This window comes from Mustelus asterias, chromosome 19 (genome assembly GCF_964213995.1).
Source record: "Mustelus asterias chromosome 19, sMusAst1.hap1.1, whole genome shotgun sequence".
NCBI classification, from domain to species: Eukaryota; Metazoa; Chordata; class Chondrichthyes; order Carcharhiniformes; family Triakidae; genus Mustelus; species Mustelus asterias.
Window position 1 is genome coordinate 25,977,679 of NC_135819.1, and position 17,834 is coordinate 25,995,512.

Below are 17,834 nucleotides of genomic sequence, written 5' to 3' on the forward strand. Positions count from 1 at the left end.
AGCTAAGGTGTAGAGAAAGACCATCTTAGTGCGAGGTAGGTCGATTCAAAAGTCTGATAGCAACAGGGAAGGAGCTGTTCTTGAGTCTGCTGGTACGTGACCTCAGACTTTTGTATCTTTATCCTGATAGAAGAAGGTGGAAGAGAGTATGTCCAGGGTGCGTGGGGTCCTTGATTATGCTGGCTGCTTTTCCGAGACAGCGGACAATATAAACAGAGTTATTGGATGGGAGGCTGGTTTGCTTAATGGACTGGGCTTCGTTCATGACCCTTTGTAGTTTCTTGAGGTCTTGGGCAGAGCAGGAGCCATACCAAGCTGTGATACTATCAGAAAGAATGCTTTCTATGGTGCATCTGTAAAAGATTGTGAGAGTCGTAGCGGACATACCAAATTTCCTTAGTCTTCTGAGAAAGTAGAGGCGTGGGCTTTCTTAACTATAGTTTTGGCATGAAGGGACCAGGACAGGTTGTTGGTGATCTGGACATCTAAAAACCTGAAGCTCTTGACCATTTCTACATCGTCTTCATTGATTTCACTAATCTCTTGTGTGGGACCTTGTCAAAAGCATTTTGAAAGTCCAGATACACAACATGCACTGGTTCACCCTTGTCCACTCTACTGGTCGCATCCTCAAAAAATTGCAGATTTGTCAAGCACGATTTCCCTTTAGTGAATCCATACTGACTTGGACCGATCCTGTTACTGATTTCCAAATGCTTAGTTATTATATCCTTAATAATTGACTCCAGCATTTTCCCCACCACCGATGACCGATGCCAGGCTAACCGGTCTATAATTCCCTGTTTTCTCTCTCCCTCCTTTTTTTAAAAAGTGGGGTTATTTTAGCTACCATCCAATCCACTGGAACTCTTCCAGACTCTATAGAATGCTGGAAAATGATCACCAATGCATCTACTATTTCTAGGGCCACTTCCTTGAGTACTGTGGGATGCAGAGCATCAGGCCCTAGGGACCTGTCGGGTTTTAATTCCAGCAATTTCCCCGAGACAATTTCCTGACTAATAAGGATTTTCTTCAGTTCCTCCTTCATGTCAGACCCTCTGTCCCTTAGTATTTCTAGAAGGTTATTTGTGTCCTCCTTAGTGAAGACAGATCCAGAGTCTTTGTTCAGCTGGTCTGCCATCTCTTTGTTGCCCATTATGAATTCACCTGATTCTAACTGTAAGGGACCTACATTTGTCTTCGCCAGTCTTTTTCTTTTCACATATCTATAGAAGTTTTTGCAGTCAGTTTTTATGTTTTCTGCAAGCCGATTCTCGTATTCTATTTTCCCCTTCTGAATTAAACCCTTTGTCTTCCACTGTTGGATTTTAAATTTCTCCCAGTTCTCAGGTTTGCTGCTTTTTCGGGCCACTTTATCTGCCTCCTCTTTGGCTTTAACACTAGCCCTGATTTCCCTTATTAGCCATGGATGAGTCAACTTTCCCGTTTTACTCTTAGGCCAGACAGGGATTACAGTGTTGAGGTTCATCCACGTGTTTCTTAAATGTCTGCCATTGCCTATTCACTGTCAACCCCTTAGGTATCCTTTGCCAGCTTATCCTAGCCAATGCATATCTCATACCATCAAAGTTAGCTTTCCTCAAGTTCAGGACCCTATTCTGTATCACTCTCCACCTTAATGAAGAATTCTACCATATTATGGTCACTCTTCTCCAAAGGATCACGCACCACAAGGTCTTCTCTCATTACACAATACCCAGTCTAGGATGCTCTCTAGTTGGTTCCTCGACATATTGGTTGCAAAAACCATCCCTTATACATTCCAGGAAATCCTCTTCCATCGCATTGCTACCAGTTTGGTGAGCCCAATCAATATGCAGATTGAAGTCACCCATAATAACTGCAGTACCCTAACTGCACTCGTCCCTAATTTCTGCTTGATGCCATCCCCAACCTCACGACTACTGTTTGGTGGTCTGTACACAACTCCCACTAGCGTTTTTTTGTCCTGTGGTGTTCCGTAGCTCCCCCCATACAGATGATGTGGGATCATCCAGCTAGTGTCCTTCCTTACTATTGCATTAATCCCCTCTTTAACCAGCAACAGTACCACACCCCCTTTCCTTTCCATCTATCTTTCCTGAATATTGAATACCTCTGGATTTTGAGTTCCCATCCCCGGTCTCCGTGATCCCAATGACATCATATCCGTTAATGACTGTCTGCGCAGTTAACTCATCCACTTTATTACAGATGCTGCTCGGATTGAGACACAGAGCATTCAGGCTTGTTTTTTTGGCATTAATTGCTCTCTTAGAATTATGATTCTACGGTAGCACAGTGGTTAGCACTGCTGCCTCACAACGCCAGGGACTCAGGTTCGATTCCCGACTTGGGTCACTGTCTGTGTGGTGTTTGCAAGTTCTCCCCGTCTCTGCATGTGTTTCCACTGGGTGCTCTGGTTTCCTCCCATAGTCTGAAAGACGTGCTGATTAGGTGCATTGACCCGAACAGGCGCCAGAGTGTGGCGACAAGGGGAATTTCACAGTAACTTCATTGCAGTGTTAATGTAAGCCTTATTTGTGACTAATAAATAAACTTTTTTAACTTTATGATGTAATGTGGCCCTTTTGATTTTTGTCTTTGCATTCTCTGCCTTCCATTTTTCCCCTTACTGCCTTTTGTTTCTGTCCCCACTTTACTTCTCTCTGACTTGCTGCATCAGTTCCTGCCACATTAGTTTAAACCCTCCCCAACAGCATGAGCAAACACTCCCTCTAGGACTTTGGTTCCAGTCCTGCCAAGGTGCAGACCGGCTGATTTGTACTGGTCCCACCTCCTCAGAACTGTTTCCAGTGTCCCTGGAATTTGAATCTCTTCCTCTTGCACCATCCCTCAAGCCACGTATTCATCTTAGCTATCCTGAAATTCCTACTCTGACTAGCACATGGCACTGGTAGCAACCCCGAGATTACTACCTTTGAGGTCCTCCTTTTTAGTTTAACCCCTAAATTCCCTAAATTCAGTTTGCAGGACGTCATCCCGTTTTTTACATATATCATTGTCGCTGGTTAAAGAAGGGATTAATGCAATAGTAAGGAAGGACATTAGCTGGATAATATGGGATCTGTATGGGTGGAGCTACGGAACACCAAAGGACATCCTGGAGTCTTGTTTGTGTCCGCTTGTTTATTGCCTTTACAATTGAATCCCCTATCTCTACAGTTCTGCCACTTTTTTTCCTGCCCTCCAGTGCAGCAGACCCAGCCACAGTGCCATGAACCTGGCTGTTGCCACTTTTCCGTGGTGAGCCATCACCCCCAACAGTATACAAAACAGTATATCTGTTTTGGAGGGAGATTCCGCAGGGGACCCCTGCACTGCCTTCCTACTCTTCCTCTGTCTGGTGGTCACCCATTTCCTATCTCTGTCTGTAATTTTTATCTGCGGTGTGCCCAACTCACTGAACGTGCTATTCATGACTTCCTCAGCATCGCTCCAAAGTGAATCCATTCGCAACTCCAAAGCCGTCAAGTGGTCTATCAAGAGCTGCAGCTGGATGCACTTCCTGCATGTGAAGGAGCCAGGGACACTGGAAGGGTCCCTGAATTCTTACATCACACAAGAGGAGTGTGACATGGGTCTGGGATCTCCTGCCATGACTTAACCCTTAAGTTAACTCAACACCAACAACTACAATGTCAAGAGAAAAAAGAAAAGAAAAACTACTTACCAGTAACCAGCCGATCACTTAGCTGCTGGCTATGATGGCATGGTTTTATTTATTTCTACCTCGCACTTGCGCTCGAGTCTCCCTCACAAGTCTGCCTCTCTGCTCCTCCCAAAGATGAGCCCCTCTTTCCCCTCAGCACTGAATTCCCACTCAGTTCCAAATTTCCAATACCCTCACTCTGGCTAAATCTCACTCCGGCTGCAGTCTCTCTCTCACCGGCGTGCGCAAGCTCACTGGTCTTAGTTTTAAAATTCTCATCCTTGTTTTCAGTTCCCTCCATGGCCTTGTCCTTCCACAGTTTTGAAATCTCCTCCAGCTCCACAACCCTCTGTGATATCTTGCCCCTCTAATTCTGATGTCTTGTGCATTCCCACCATTGTTCCACCATTGGTTACCAGACCTTCAGTTGTCTATGTCCCCAGCTCTGGAATTCTCTTGCTTGTTGCAACCACATCAGACACAGTAAACATTACCTGATTAAAAACTTAAAGCTGGAGATTATTATAGAATCATCTTTAAAATTCATCTTTAAGGAGCGATGGTGATGTAGCGGTAATATCACTTGAGTGGTAACCCAGAGGCCCTGGCTAATGTTCTCTGACATGGGTTCAAATCCCACCATGGCAGCTTGTGGAATTTAAATTCAATTAATAAATCTGGAATTTAAATATAGTCAGTAATGGTAACCAAAAAAACCAATCTGGTTCACTAATGTCCCTTAGGGAAGGAAATCTGCCATCCTTACTGGGTCTAGCCTACATGGGACTCCAGACTCTCAGCAATGTGGTTAATTCTGAACTGCCTTTAAGCCACTCGGTTGTATCAAACTACAATCAAGTCTAAAAGGAATGAAACTTGATGGACCACCTGGCATTGACCTAGGCACAAACTCAGCCTTGTCAATGCTGAGAAGTCCTCCTTTCTAATAACTAGGGGCATGTGCCAAATTGGAAGAGCTGTCCAACAGCCTGACATAGTCATAAAAAATTATACATTACAGATAATGTCCCAGACACCACCATCACCATCCCTGGATATGTCCTGTACCACCAGCAGGACAGAGCTCCCAGAAGTGACATATAGTCAGGATGGAGTTGTCTTATGAGTTCTGAACATTGCCTCCAGACCCAATGAAGTCTCATGGCATCAGGTCAAACATGGGCAAGGGAACTTCCTTTCCCACTACTATACCGCCCTCACAAGAATCACCATTTCTGCACTGACTCTCCAAATGAGCTTTATAAATTAGTGCTGTTCCCCTGTCTTTTTCCCTATATCCCTGCAAATTGTTTCTATTCAAAGAATCATTTAAGGACTTCTTGAATACCTCAATTGAATCTGCCTCCACCACAGTCCCAGGCAGAGCATTCCAGCCCCCAACCACTCGCTGGGTGAAAGAGGTTTTTCTCACATCACATTTACTTCTTTCGCAAATCACTTTAAATCTGTTCCCTCTCAATCTTGATCCTTTTACAAGCAGGAACAATTTCTCCCTATCTACTCTGTCCAACCCCTCATGATTTTGAACATCTCTATCAATTCTGCTCTTAACCTTCCTCTCCATGGAGAACAGTCCAAATCTCGCCAATCTATCCTCATAACTGATGTTTCTCATCCCTGGAACCATTCTTGTAAACCTCTTCTACATTCTGTCCAATGTGTTCACATCCTTTCCTATAGTGTGACGCCCAGAACTGTACACAATATTCCACCTGCGGTCTAACTAATGTTTTGCATGAGTTCAGAATAATCTGCTTGCTCTTGTACTCTATGCCCCTATTAATAAAGCCGAGAACACTATATGCTTTATTAACTGCCCTCTCCACCTGTCCTGCCACCTTCAATGATCTATGCACAGATACACCCAGATCCCTCTGCTCCTGCACCCCCTTAAGAATTTTATCTCTTATTTTCTATTGTCTCTCCATGTTCTTCCTACCAAAATGCATCACTTCAGACTTCTCCCCATTGAATTTCATCTGCCAACTATCTGCCCACTCCACCAACTTGTCCCTGTCCTTTTGAAGTTCTACACTATTCTCTTCACAGTTTACAATACTTCCAAGTTTTGTATCACGTGCAAACTTTGAAATTGTCCCCGCACACCAAAATTTAGATCCTTAATATCAAAAGCAAGGGTCCCAATACTGACTTCTGGGGAACACCATGATAAACCTTTTCTCGTCTGAAAAATATCCATTGACTGTTGCACTGCTTCCTATTGTTCAGCCAATTTTGTATCCCACATTGCTACTGTCCCTTTTATTCAATGTGTTATAACTTTTCTCACAAGTCTGTTGTTTGGAATTGTATTGAAGTCCTTGTACACCACATCAACAGCATTACCCTCATCGACCCTTTCTGTTACATCCTCAAAAAACTCCAGCAATTTGTTAAACATGATTTCCCCTTTAGAATCCATGCTGTCTCTTGCTAACCAACCCACATTTTTCCATGTGAGTACTAATTCTAGCCCAAATATTTTTTTCTAGAAGCTTGTCCACCACTGACTGGTCTGTAATTGCTGGGGTTATCCTTACAACGTTCTTTGAACAAGAGTGTAACATTTGCAATTCTCTAATCCTCTGGCATCTCCCCTGATTCTAGCGAAGACTGGAAGATTATGATCAGCATCCCTACAATTTCCATTCTCACTTCCTTCAATATTCTTGGATGCATCTTATCTGGTGCTGATGCCTTGTCCACTTTGAGTACTGACAATATTTTCAGCACTAACTCCTTATCAATTCTGAGCTTCTGGGATGGAGTTTCCTCATCTGTCACCAAGACTTGGGTAGCATCTACCTCCTTGGTAAAGATGGATGCAAAGTGTTCATTTAATACCTCAGCCATGCGCCATGCCCCCTGCCTCCATCTGTAAATTCCCTTTTTAGTTCCTTTAACTCCTCCTTTTACCACCTTTTTACTATTTATATGCCAGCATATTTATTTAACACGAAGGCATTCCTGAAAATGAGATGTCAACCTGGTGAAGCTACAATTCAGGAATAGCAGAAGCAGCATGTTACAGACAGAGCTAAGTGATCCCTCAATCAACAGGTCTGATCCAAGTTCTGCAGTCCTGCACATCCAGTCATAGAATCTACAGTGCAGAAGGAGGCCATTTGGCCCATCAAGTTTGCACCGACCACAATCCGACCCAGGCTCTATCCCCATAATCCCATGCATTTTACCCGATCTAGTCCCCCTGACACTAAGGGGCAATTTAGCATAGCCAATCCACCTAACCCACACATCTTTGGACTGTGGGAGGAAATCGGACCCATGCAGACATGGGGAGAACGTGCAAACTCCACACAGACAGTGACCCAAGCCAACAATTGAACCAAGTCTCTGGTGCTGTGAGGCAGCAGTGCTAACCACTGTGCCGCCCCATGGTGGCGGTGGGCAATTAAACAGCTCACTGGAGGAGGAGGCTCCACAAATATCCCCATCCTCAAGGATGGAGGAGCCTAGCACAACAGTGCAAGAGATCAGGCTGAAGCATTCGCAGCAATCTTCAGCCAAAAGTGCCCAGTGGATGATCCATCTCCGCTTCCTCCAGTGGTCCCTAACAACACAGTCCTTACTCAATTCAGTTCACTGCACAAGATATCAAAAATGGCAGAAGGTACTGGATCCTGCAAAGGCTGTGGGCCCTGACAATATTGCGCTCCAGAACTAGTTGTGTCCCTCACCAAACTGTTCCAGTACAGCTACAACACTGGCAATTTGGAAAATTGTCCAGGTATGACCTGTCCCAGCCAATTACTGCCCCATTGGAGTACTAGATCATCAGCAAGATGATGGAAGGTGTCATTGATATTGCTATCAAGCACCATTTAAACCGCAATAAGCTGTTCAGTGACAGAGGTCAGAACCCACAAGAGGTTTGTTTCCTGCCAGGGCCACTCAGCTTCTGACCTCATTACATCCTTGATCCAAACTTGGACAAAAGAGCTGACTTCCAGAGGGGTTAGGTGAGAGTGACAGCCCCTGACATCAAGGCAGCATTTGACCGAGTATGGCATCAAGGAACCCTAGCAAAACTGGTATCAATGGGAATCAGGGAGAAAACTCTCCGCAGATTGGAATCCTGGCACAAAGATCAATCATCTCAGCCCCTGGGACATCATTGCAGGCGTTCCTCAGGGTAGTGTCCTCGGCCCAACCATCTTCAGCTGCTACATCGATGACCTTCCACCCCTCATAAGGTCAGAAGTGGGGATGTTCGCTGATGACTGCACATTGTTCAGCACCATTCGCGGTTCCTCGGATACCGAAGCAGTTATTGTCCAAATGCAGCAAGGCCTAGACAATATCCAGTCTTGGGCTGAAAAGTGGTAATATTCACGGTACAGAAGTACCAGGCAATAACCATCTGCAACAAGAGAGGATAAACATCTCCCCTTGACATGCAATGGCATTACCAATGCTGAATTCCCCCTCTATCAATGTCCTGTGGGTTGCCATTAACCAGAAACTGAACTGCCATATAAATACTGTGGCTACCAGAACAGATCAGAGGCTGGGAATTCTGTGGCGGGTAGCTCACTTCCTGACGCTCCAAAGCCTGATTTGCACCTGATCTACAAGGTACAAGTCAGGAGTGTGATGGAATACTCTCCACCTGCTTGGACATGCGCAGCTCCAACAACACTCAAGAAGCTCAACACCATCCAGGACAAAGTAGCCCATCTATCACAAAAACATTCACTCCCTCCACCACTGATGCACAGTGGCAGCCATGTGTATCATCTACACAGCAACAACTCACCAAGGATTCTTGGACAGGACCTTCCAAACCCACAACCTCTGCCTACAAGGGCAGCAAATTCATGTGAACATGAACCAACTTCAACTTTCCCTCCAAACCACTCAATAGACCTGGAATTATATTGCTGTTCCTTCACTGTCGCTGGGACAAAATTCTGGAACTCCCTCCCTAACAGCACTGTGGATGTACCTACACCACAGGGCCTGCAGCGATTCAAGAAGGCAGATCACCACCACCTTAGAAATCATAGAATAGAAACCCTACAGTGCAGAAGGAGGCCATTCGGCCCATCGAGTCTGCACCGACCACAATCCCACCCAGGCCCTACCCCCACATATTTACCCGCTAATCCCTCTAATCTACGCGTCCCAGGACACTAAGGGGCAATTTTTAGCATGGCCAATCAACCTAACCCGCACATCTTTGGACTGTGGGAGGAAACCGGAGCACCCGGAGGAAACCCACGCAGACACGAGGAGAATGTGCAAACTCCACACAGACAGTGACCCAAGCCGGGAATCGAACCCAGGTCCCTGGAGCAGGATGAGCAATAAATGTTGGCTTAGCTAGTGATGCCCACATCCACAAATGAATAAACAAAACAGACAACTGGATGAGTCAGCAAAACAAATGGTGTGTTTGGATTATACAATTCCCCACCAGATAATAAAAATCAGAGCCTGACAATAAATGTTTAAAAATAAAAAATAAAATCAAAGTATGCCACACAAGTCAGAGCTGCTTCTCTCCCCAATGCAATGTGTCTGCAGCCTCCCCATAAACAGGCTGTGAGTGGAACAGCAGCTAGATTACTTTGGTATTGTCTGCCAAAGTGAGCAGAAACAATTTCAGCTTCCACTGCAAGAGGAGGAATAAAGACAATGGCTTCATCTTCAGCTAACATCTTCCATTACAAATTGGAAACACAAATGTTTATTCAATGTGTGCCTTAGCTCCAAGGTCCTGTGTTTTCCAAAAATTCAGGTACTTGAGAAAGCTAAAAGGAGCAGAAGGAATTCTGTACATTGGATTAGTGTTGAAATTAAAACTATTTTGGCAAGCTTCTTAATGCATACGTGCTCATAACTTGTCAACTGTATTAAGTTAAAAACTGAGGTTAGGGCCATCAATACAAGTGAAATCATAGAAACCCTATAGTACAGAAAGGAGGCCATTTGTCCCATCGAGTCTGCAGCGACAACAATCCCATCCAGGCCCTATTCCCAAAACCCCACATATTTACACTGCTAATCCCTCTAACATACACATCCTGGGACACTAAGGGCAATTTAGCATAGCCAATCAACCTAACCTGCACTTCTTTGGACTGTGGGAGGAAACCAGAGTACCTGAAGGAAACCCATGCAGACACGGAGAGAATGTGCAAACTCCACTCAGACAGTGACACAGCTGGGAATTGAACCCAGGTCCCTGGAACTATGAGGCAGCAGTGCTAACCACTGTGTGGAGGAAGTTCCCAAACATTAAATTCACTCTAAAATGAAAGTGCCTGATTGGAAAGTGCTCTGAATTTCTCTATTGCTACATCCCGTTGCTATGTCTCAGTGCATTATTACGTGGTTACTGGTCATCATCTTTTAGCAGTGCAGAGTAAGCAGTTGCATTTCCTTAGTGCTATGCATTTTGTGGAAGCTAATGTAACCAAATGTGATATGAAGCTGCCACACCCCCACAATGCCCCTGTGAATTTGGAAGGAGGGGAGAGGGAGATGCCCTTTAGACATTAGTATTTTCAAAGTGATGATGTATGACATTAAAACGACATGCCAAGTGTTCATCATAATGTAGGTTGCATAAGCAGGACAAAATCAGTGGTAGGTTCCAAATACATCAGTTTGATAAAACAAAGGATTCGTTGAACATTTTTTAGTACTCACAAGTCCTTCTCAAGGCTAGTTAAGCCTGAGCAACAAATGCTGGTCTAGCCTGGAACGCTCACATCACATGAAAGAATAAAAAAAGTTGCAGCAACAATGAACAGGGTTAGTTTCAAGCTACACAATTGTCTCTTTACATATTTCAAAATGATCACATTGATTCTTAAACATTTGTTTTATAAATTCTATTCAGCAAAATTTGTCAGCAATGGTCAACAGCACAATTCGATTCGGGAGGTAATTTTAACCTAACCAGGACTTTGAGGAACCATTTTAACACCTTGCCTAGTTTTGAAATCAGTGGAGATATGGACAGTGTATAAAATTAAAATTCCAGCTGATATTTGGACTTTCCCTTTAGTGAGTTAAGGTTCAGTTAGCCCCAGATTTCCCTGTGGTGACTGGTTTTTATTCCATCCTAGGTGACTCCGCTGACTGCACTGAAGTTTGCTGAATTGGCAGCACAAGCGGGTATACCAAGAGGAGTCATCAATATTCTTCCTGGATCAGGTGAACTGAAGGCAATAAATGGTTGAAAATATTTTGGAGGTGGAGAGTTTTGGGAATGACTAAATAGCTGCGTATTTCCATTCAGTGCACGCAGTGAGGGGCTACTTGATTCTTTTCATGCCCCCCTCTTCCCCCATACCCCACAATGCTGGGGTCTGCAGGAGGAGTGATTTTGTGGAATTAAGACCCTTGCCCAGGGAAGGAAAATCTGTTGAAACTTTGAGTTAAGGCCACCAGATGCTGTTTAGAGTGAAGAAGGAGCAGGAATATGTTAAGCAGAAAATAAAGTTAGAATGAAGCTTGATGTAGTGAGAAGGGTTTTCTCCCTACTCTGTGAGGGAAGCTGTTTTTGAATTTCAGGGCTGTTAGTTGCTAACCCCTGTGGTACTGAGATAATGGGTGGAATTCCCCAGTTTTTTTGTCGAAGGATGGTGGCAGGCAATTCTATCAACGACCTTCCTTCTGCTCAGAATGGCGGAAACTCGCACTCGATTCTGTGCTGGGAAGCTCAGTGTTGTGGGAAAAATCCACTAGTAGTCAGATTTCGAGATTCAGAAAATACGATTTATTAAATGGAGCTCCATGGAGACAAGGCACATTGGTCTGTAGCAAACCTTCTCTCAATTGTATGCCGGGAGCGGTTCAATTTTATACCCTTTACACAATGGGTAGACCGGTGATTCGAAGATTATCACATTGTTTGAGTGAGTACAAGTATTTAACATTTCATGAATGGGTACATTTCCCCATGTTTACAAGAATACAAACAGGTATAGACATTTAACATTTTATGAATGGGTCTATCAATGGCTAGTTTCGTCTTGTGCGGGTGCTAATCGGTTCCCTCGCATTCATATTTCCCGCCTTCCTCTAACATTAATCTAAGCTCTTTGTTTAGGGGTTTCCTTATCTTAAAGATGTTTCGACCCTTGGCTTTGGCTTCCTGAGGTGTTTGTTTGCTATGAGTCACTGTCTGTACTTTGTAAGTGGTTTGTCTGTCAGGATTCTGGCTTGACGTTATTTCTGAACAGCGGGAGCCTGTGGCTGTTTTTCTGGCTTCTTTCCCAGTTAACCCTGTGTGTGCCAGGCAGCCATTTCAGAGTGTGCTTTCTTGTGCTGCCATTTTAAAGTGTGCCCCCCTTGTATTTTCCCCTTACACTCAGTAACTATATACGAGCGAGTGTCTGTTGGAATCACCTGGTGTGTTGGGGGGCTGATTTATATTTGCCAGTTCACTCTAGCTAGCTCTGCTTTCATGTCCCCCTAATTGCCCTTATATAAGTTTAAAATACTTGGATGTCTTGGATGCACTTTTTTCTCCCTCAGGTGAAAGTTAAATTACGATTGCTGCTATCTCGGTGTGCCTTCATTATGAGATCGTCAATTAATCCTATCTCAGTGCACAATACCAGGTCTACCATAGCCTGCCCTCTGGTTGGCTCCAGAGCCTGCTCTTCTATCCCGAGCTCCTCATCTATGCTACCTTTGCCCATCTGATTTTTCCAATCTATCTGGATTAAAATGCCCATGATTATCACTACCTTTCTGACAAGCTCCCATTATCACATCTTATAGTCTGTCCTACCACATGGTTACAATTAGAGGAGCTGTACATCATTCCTTGTCTTCATCATTTCTCATCTTCACCCAAACTGTTTCCACATCCTGGTTTCCTGAACTTAGGTCTTCCCTCTCTAATGTACTAATACCATCATTAATTTACAGAGCCACCCTTCCACCATTTCCTCACTTCCTGTCCTTCCTAAATGTCATATATACCCTTCAATATTCAGGTCCCAATCTATGTCATCCTGTCGCCATGTCTCTGTAATAGCCATCCACCCCATCTGGAGTGTGCACTGCTATTTAGAGGTGAGCCCCCTCCTCAAATAATAGCTTCACATACTGACTTCTCCCTCCCATACCATGTCTTCCCTATCCCCAGGCAGCAAATACCCCCAGTATTCTGCAGCTCAGTACAGAGCCCACCCAGCCCAGGGGCATCGCTGTACGACAGCCCTGCGCACCAAGCTGTGCTTTTCCCTGTGGAGCAAACAACCCTTGCCACTCCCTGCAGCTGGGGTACACCATGTGGGTACACTGTGTGGAGTTTGCACATTCTCCTCATGTCTGCATGGGTTTCCTTCGGGTGCTCCAGTTTCCTCCCACAGTCTAAAGATGTGTGGGTTAGGTTGATTGGCCTTGCTAAAATTGCCCCTTCGTGTCCTGAGATGCGTAGGTTAGAGGGATTAGTGGGTAAGTATGTAGGGATAAGGGGGTAGGGCCTGGGTGGGATTGTGGTCAGTGCAGACTCGATTGGCCAAATGGCCTCTTCCTGCACTGTAGGGTTTCTATGATTCTATACCATGCTTCCAATAATTGTACCAGTTGCATGTCTGCTGCTCTTCTGCATTGTCTCCTTTCTCTGACTTCAGACTGTGAGCTCCATATAGCCCCTGGACTGCCTGTTAAAGAACAAAGAAAATTACATATAGCCCCTGGACTGCCTGTTAAAGAACAAAGAAAATTACAGCGCAGGAACAGGCCCTTCGGCCCGCCAAGCCTGCACTGACCATGCTGCCCAACTGAACTAAAACCCCCTACCCTTCCAGGGACCATATCCCTCTATTCCCATCCTACTTATGTATTTGTCTAGACGCCCCTTTAATGTCACTATCGTATCTGCTTCCACTACCTCCCTTGGCAGCGAGTCCCAGGCACCCACCACCCTATGTAAAAAAACTTGCCTCGTACATCTCCTTTAAACCTTGCCCCTCGCACCTTAAATCTATGCTCCCTGGTAGTTGACTCTTCTACTTTGGGAAAAAGCCTCTGACTATCCACTCTGTCCATGCCCCTCATAATCTTGTAGACTTCTACTAGGTTGCCCATCAACCTCCGTTATTCCAGTGAGAACAAGGCAAATTTCTCCAACCTCTACTCATTGCTAAAGCCCTCCATACCAGGCAACATCGTGGTAAATATTTTCTGTACCCTCTCCAAAACCTCCTTTGGAGTGTGGCGACCAGAATTGAACACTATATTCCAAGTGCAACCTAACTGAGGTTCTATAAAGCTGCAACGTGACTTGCCAATTTTTAAACTCAATGCCCCGGCCAATGAAGGCAAGCATGCCGTATGCCTTCTTAACTACCTTCTCCACCTGCATTGCCACTTTCAGTGACCAGTTGTAGAGAATCTTGTGAACTGGTGCGGCAACAATAATCTCTCCCTCAATGTCAACAAAACGAAGGAGATTGTCATCAACTTCAGGAAGCGTAAAGGAGAACATGCCCCTGTCTACATCAACGGGGATGAAGTAGAAAGGGTCGAGAGCTTCAAATTTTTAGGTGTCCAGATCACTAACAACCTGTCCTGGTCCCCTCATGCCGACACTATAGTTAAGAAAGCCCCACCAACGCCTCTACTGTCTCAGAAGACTAAGGAAATTTGGCATGTCAGCTACGACTCACCAACATTTACAGATGCACCATAGAAAGCATTCTTTCTGGTTGTATCACAGCTTGGGTATGGCTCCTGCTCTGCCCAAGACTGCAAGGAACCACAAAAGGTCGTGAATGTAGCCCAATCCATCACGCAAACCAGCCTCCCATCCATTGACTCTGTCTACACTTCCCGCTGGCTCGGCAAAGCAGCCAGCATAATTAAGGACCCCACGCACCCCGGACATTCTCTCTTCCCCCATCTTCCTTCGGGAAAAAGATACAAAAGTCTGAGGTCACGTACCAACCGACTCAAGAACAGCTTCTTCCCTGCTGCTGTCAGACTTTTGAATGGACGTACCTTGCATTAAGTTGATCTTTCTCTACATCCTAGCTATGACTGTAACATTACATTCTGCACTCTCGCCTTTTCTTCTCTATGAATGGTATGCTTTGTCGTATAGCGCGCAAGAAACAATACTTTTCACTATGTTAATACACGTGACAATAATAAATCAAATCAGTGTACCTGTACACCCAGATCCCTCTGTCTATCAGTACTCTTAAGGGTTCTGCCATTTACTGTATATTTCCTCTCTGTATTAAACCTTACATTTGTCCAGATTGAACTCCAACTTCCATCCCTCCGCCCAAGTCTCCAGACGATCTCTCTACTGCTGTATCCTCTGATGGTCCTCATCGCTATCTGCAAATCCACCAACCTTTGTGTCGTCCACAAACTTACTAATCAAACCAGTTACATTTTCCTCCAAATCATTTATATATATATATATTACAAACTATGATTCCCTTCTATATTTGCAGCAAGAATGTCTGCATCCTCTGACTCCTGTCTGCCAGGTCCTGAACTAAAACAGGAATCTTAACATAGTTCTCATTTCCAAAAAGGACCAAGGACAACAGTGACCCCCCCCAAACCACAACAGGCGCGAATGAGTGCTGGTGTAACCATTTCTAATGTGCCACACGAGCAAACCCCCACCTGTATTCTGGAGTCTGCATGCATCCCCTTCCATTAAACAATGTGATATCCCTTTGACCCTTTTGTTTGTCAGTGTTTCACACAGACTTGGTCATGGAGTCATACAGTGCAGAAAAGGCCCTTCGGCCCATTTACTCTGCACTGACAATATCTACCACTAAATGTGCAATAATCCCATTTTCCTGCACTTGTCCCATATCGTTGAATGTTATGCTATATTTTAAAGGTTGTAAACCTTCCTAGACAGTGCATTCCAGATCCCCACCACCCTCACTGAAAATTTGTTTCTCAGATCCCCTCTGAATCTCGGGGTGCAGCATCCCGTGCTTGGTCTTCTCTGCCTTCCAGTGTTTGTCATCCTCATCCACCTCCTTGCCCCTCTGCCTGCCATCATGGCCACTAGTGCCCTCCCTGCCCCCAGTGTTTGCACATTAGCCCTCTTGTCTTTGCCCGCCCTCCCGCACCTCGTACCCCATGCCCAGTTTAACTTCGACCTGTTGAAGTGGAGGTGGCATGAGTCCCACAGCACAGATGATAGAGTCAGACACCCCCTGGACTACACCACCCGTGACACAGTGCTGATCCGAATGGGTTAAGTGGATGGGTCCATGTGTCCAGCAGCATATGGCTGCCCATCAAACTAACTCGGCATAGAGCTGCAGGGTAGGAACCGCTCAGCGCAACAGGAACGGTGCAGCACTGTGGCAGGTAGGCTATAAATATGTTGCAATCACCTCGAAATCATAGAATCCCTACAGCGCAGAAGGAGGCCATTCGGCCCATCGAGTCTGCACCGACCACAATCCCACCCAGGCACGATTCCCTTATCCCTCATATTTACACTGCTAATTCCCCTGACATTTGTATCAATAAAATTGCATCGATTTACTGCACTTAAAATGTTATGTTCCAACGCACAACTTGATTGCACTGGTTCATAGATAATTTGAGTATTAAATAATTTTTAGCACTAATTTGAACGGTAACTTAATCAGCATATTTATGGGTGCAATTTTCCCCATTGTGTCCAACAGAAACTCTGCTGCCTTTTGATTTTATAGTCAGCAGTCTGTGTCTCATACCATGGATACATCAAATGTGGCAATGCCAGGATGTCTGATTTACTTTGCAAAGAAAAAATACGGATAAACACACGAGGACATTAGTATTGGGGAATTTAATGTCATTCAATTTCAGCATCAAGCATTTCCAGGATTTCAAGTGTACATCATGGATCTCTGCAGAAGAAGATTCACAACAACAAAACAACCTCATCAATACAACACACCCGCAAGGCTACTGGGAAAAGGCTGGGCAAGTTCCTGGCTGAGTGGCTCAAAGGGAGCTAGCACAGACAAGGTGGGCTCAATGGCCTCTTTCTATGCTGGTACAGCTCTATGATTGGAGGACCGATATCGGGAGCAAATTTTTCATTTTGTCAAGACAGATATTGCCAGTGTTGAGACTGTACCGAAACAGCTTGGCGACAGGTGCACAAATTCTAATTCTGGAACACAAATCTTTATTATCACAGCTGGGATGCCGTCAGGGCTCATAGACAGGGCTCTGTCCAATGTAATCAGCCATTTCTTGATGATATGTGAAGTGAATTGGACTGGCTGAAAATTGTCATCTGTGATGCTGGTGATTTCAGGAGGAGACTGAGGTGAATCATCCACTTGGCTGAAGATGGTTGCAAATGCTGCCATTTTGTCTTTTGGCTCCCCCACCATTGAGGGTTGAAATGTTTGGAAATTTATCTTGTTCGTTTAATTCTCCACACAACCATTCACGGCTGGATGGGGCAGAATTGGGACCCAGTTTGGGTCCGACCCGTTGGTTTTAAGATCACCTACCTGTGTCCAAGACATGCTGCTGGAAGCATGTAATCCTGTATTGTAACTTCAACAGATTGCCTCATGCTGCTCCTGGCATGCTCCCCTGCACTCTTCATTGAACCAGAGTTGATCCCCAGCATGATGGCAATGATAGATGTGATACCTAGAACTTTCGCAGTATTCCAGCTGAGGTCTAACTCAAGTTCAGCATATTCTCCTTGTTCTCTTTGCCCGTATTAATAAAACCTAGGATACTATATGCTTTTTAACTGCTCTCTCAACCTGTCCTATCACCTTTAATGACTTATGCACGTATAAAGCCAGGTATCTCTGTTCTTGAACACCTTTAGAGTTGTACCCTTTATTTTGTATTGTCCCTCCATGTTCTTCCTACCAGAATGTATCACCTCACATTTCTCATATTGAACTTCATCTGCACCTATCCGTCTATTCCACCAACTTGTCTGTGTCTTTTTTAAGTTCTGCACTGTCCTCACAGTTTACAATATGTCCTTCAGAACTTGGCCAGTTCAGATTCATCAACTGAGGAAGGATGGTTGGTGGTAATACGCAGGCGGTTTCCTTGCCCGTGTTTAACCTGCTGCTGTGAGGTCATGGGGTCCAGAGTCAATGTTGAAGACTATGAGAACCACTCTCCACCTCTGGTG

General features: G+C 44.8%; 1 protein-coding gene across 1 annotated transcript in view; it reads left to right on the forward strand.

Annotated features, from left to right (window-relative positions):
- The window catches only part of LOC144507818 (mitochondrial 10-formyltetrahydrofolate dehydrogenase-like), a 136,805-nt gene that overhangs the window by 97,923 nt on the left and 21,048 nt on the right, over positions 1 to 17,834 (forward strand). The window contains exon 16 of the mRNA XM_078235145.1: positions 10,795 to 10,882. Coding sequence (XP_078091271.1) covers positions 10,795 to 10,882 — 88 coding nt within the window. The remainder of the gene's footprint in view (positions 1 to 10,794; positions 10,883 to 17,834) is intronic.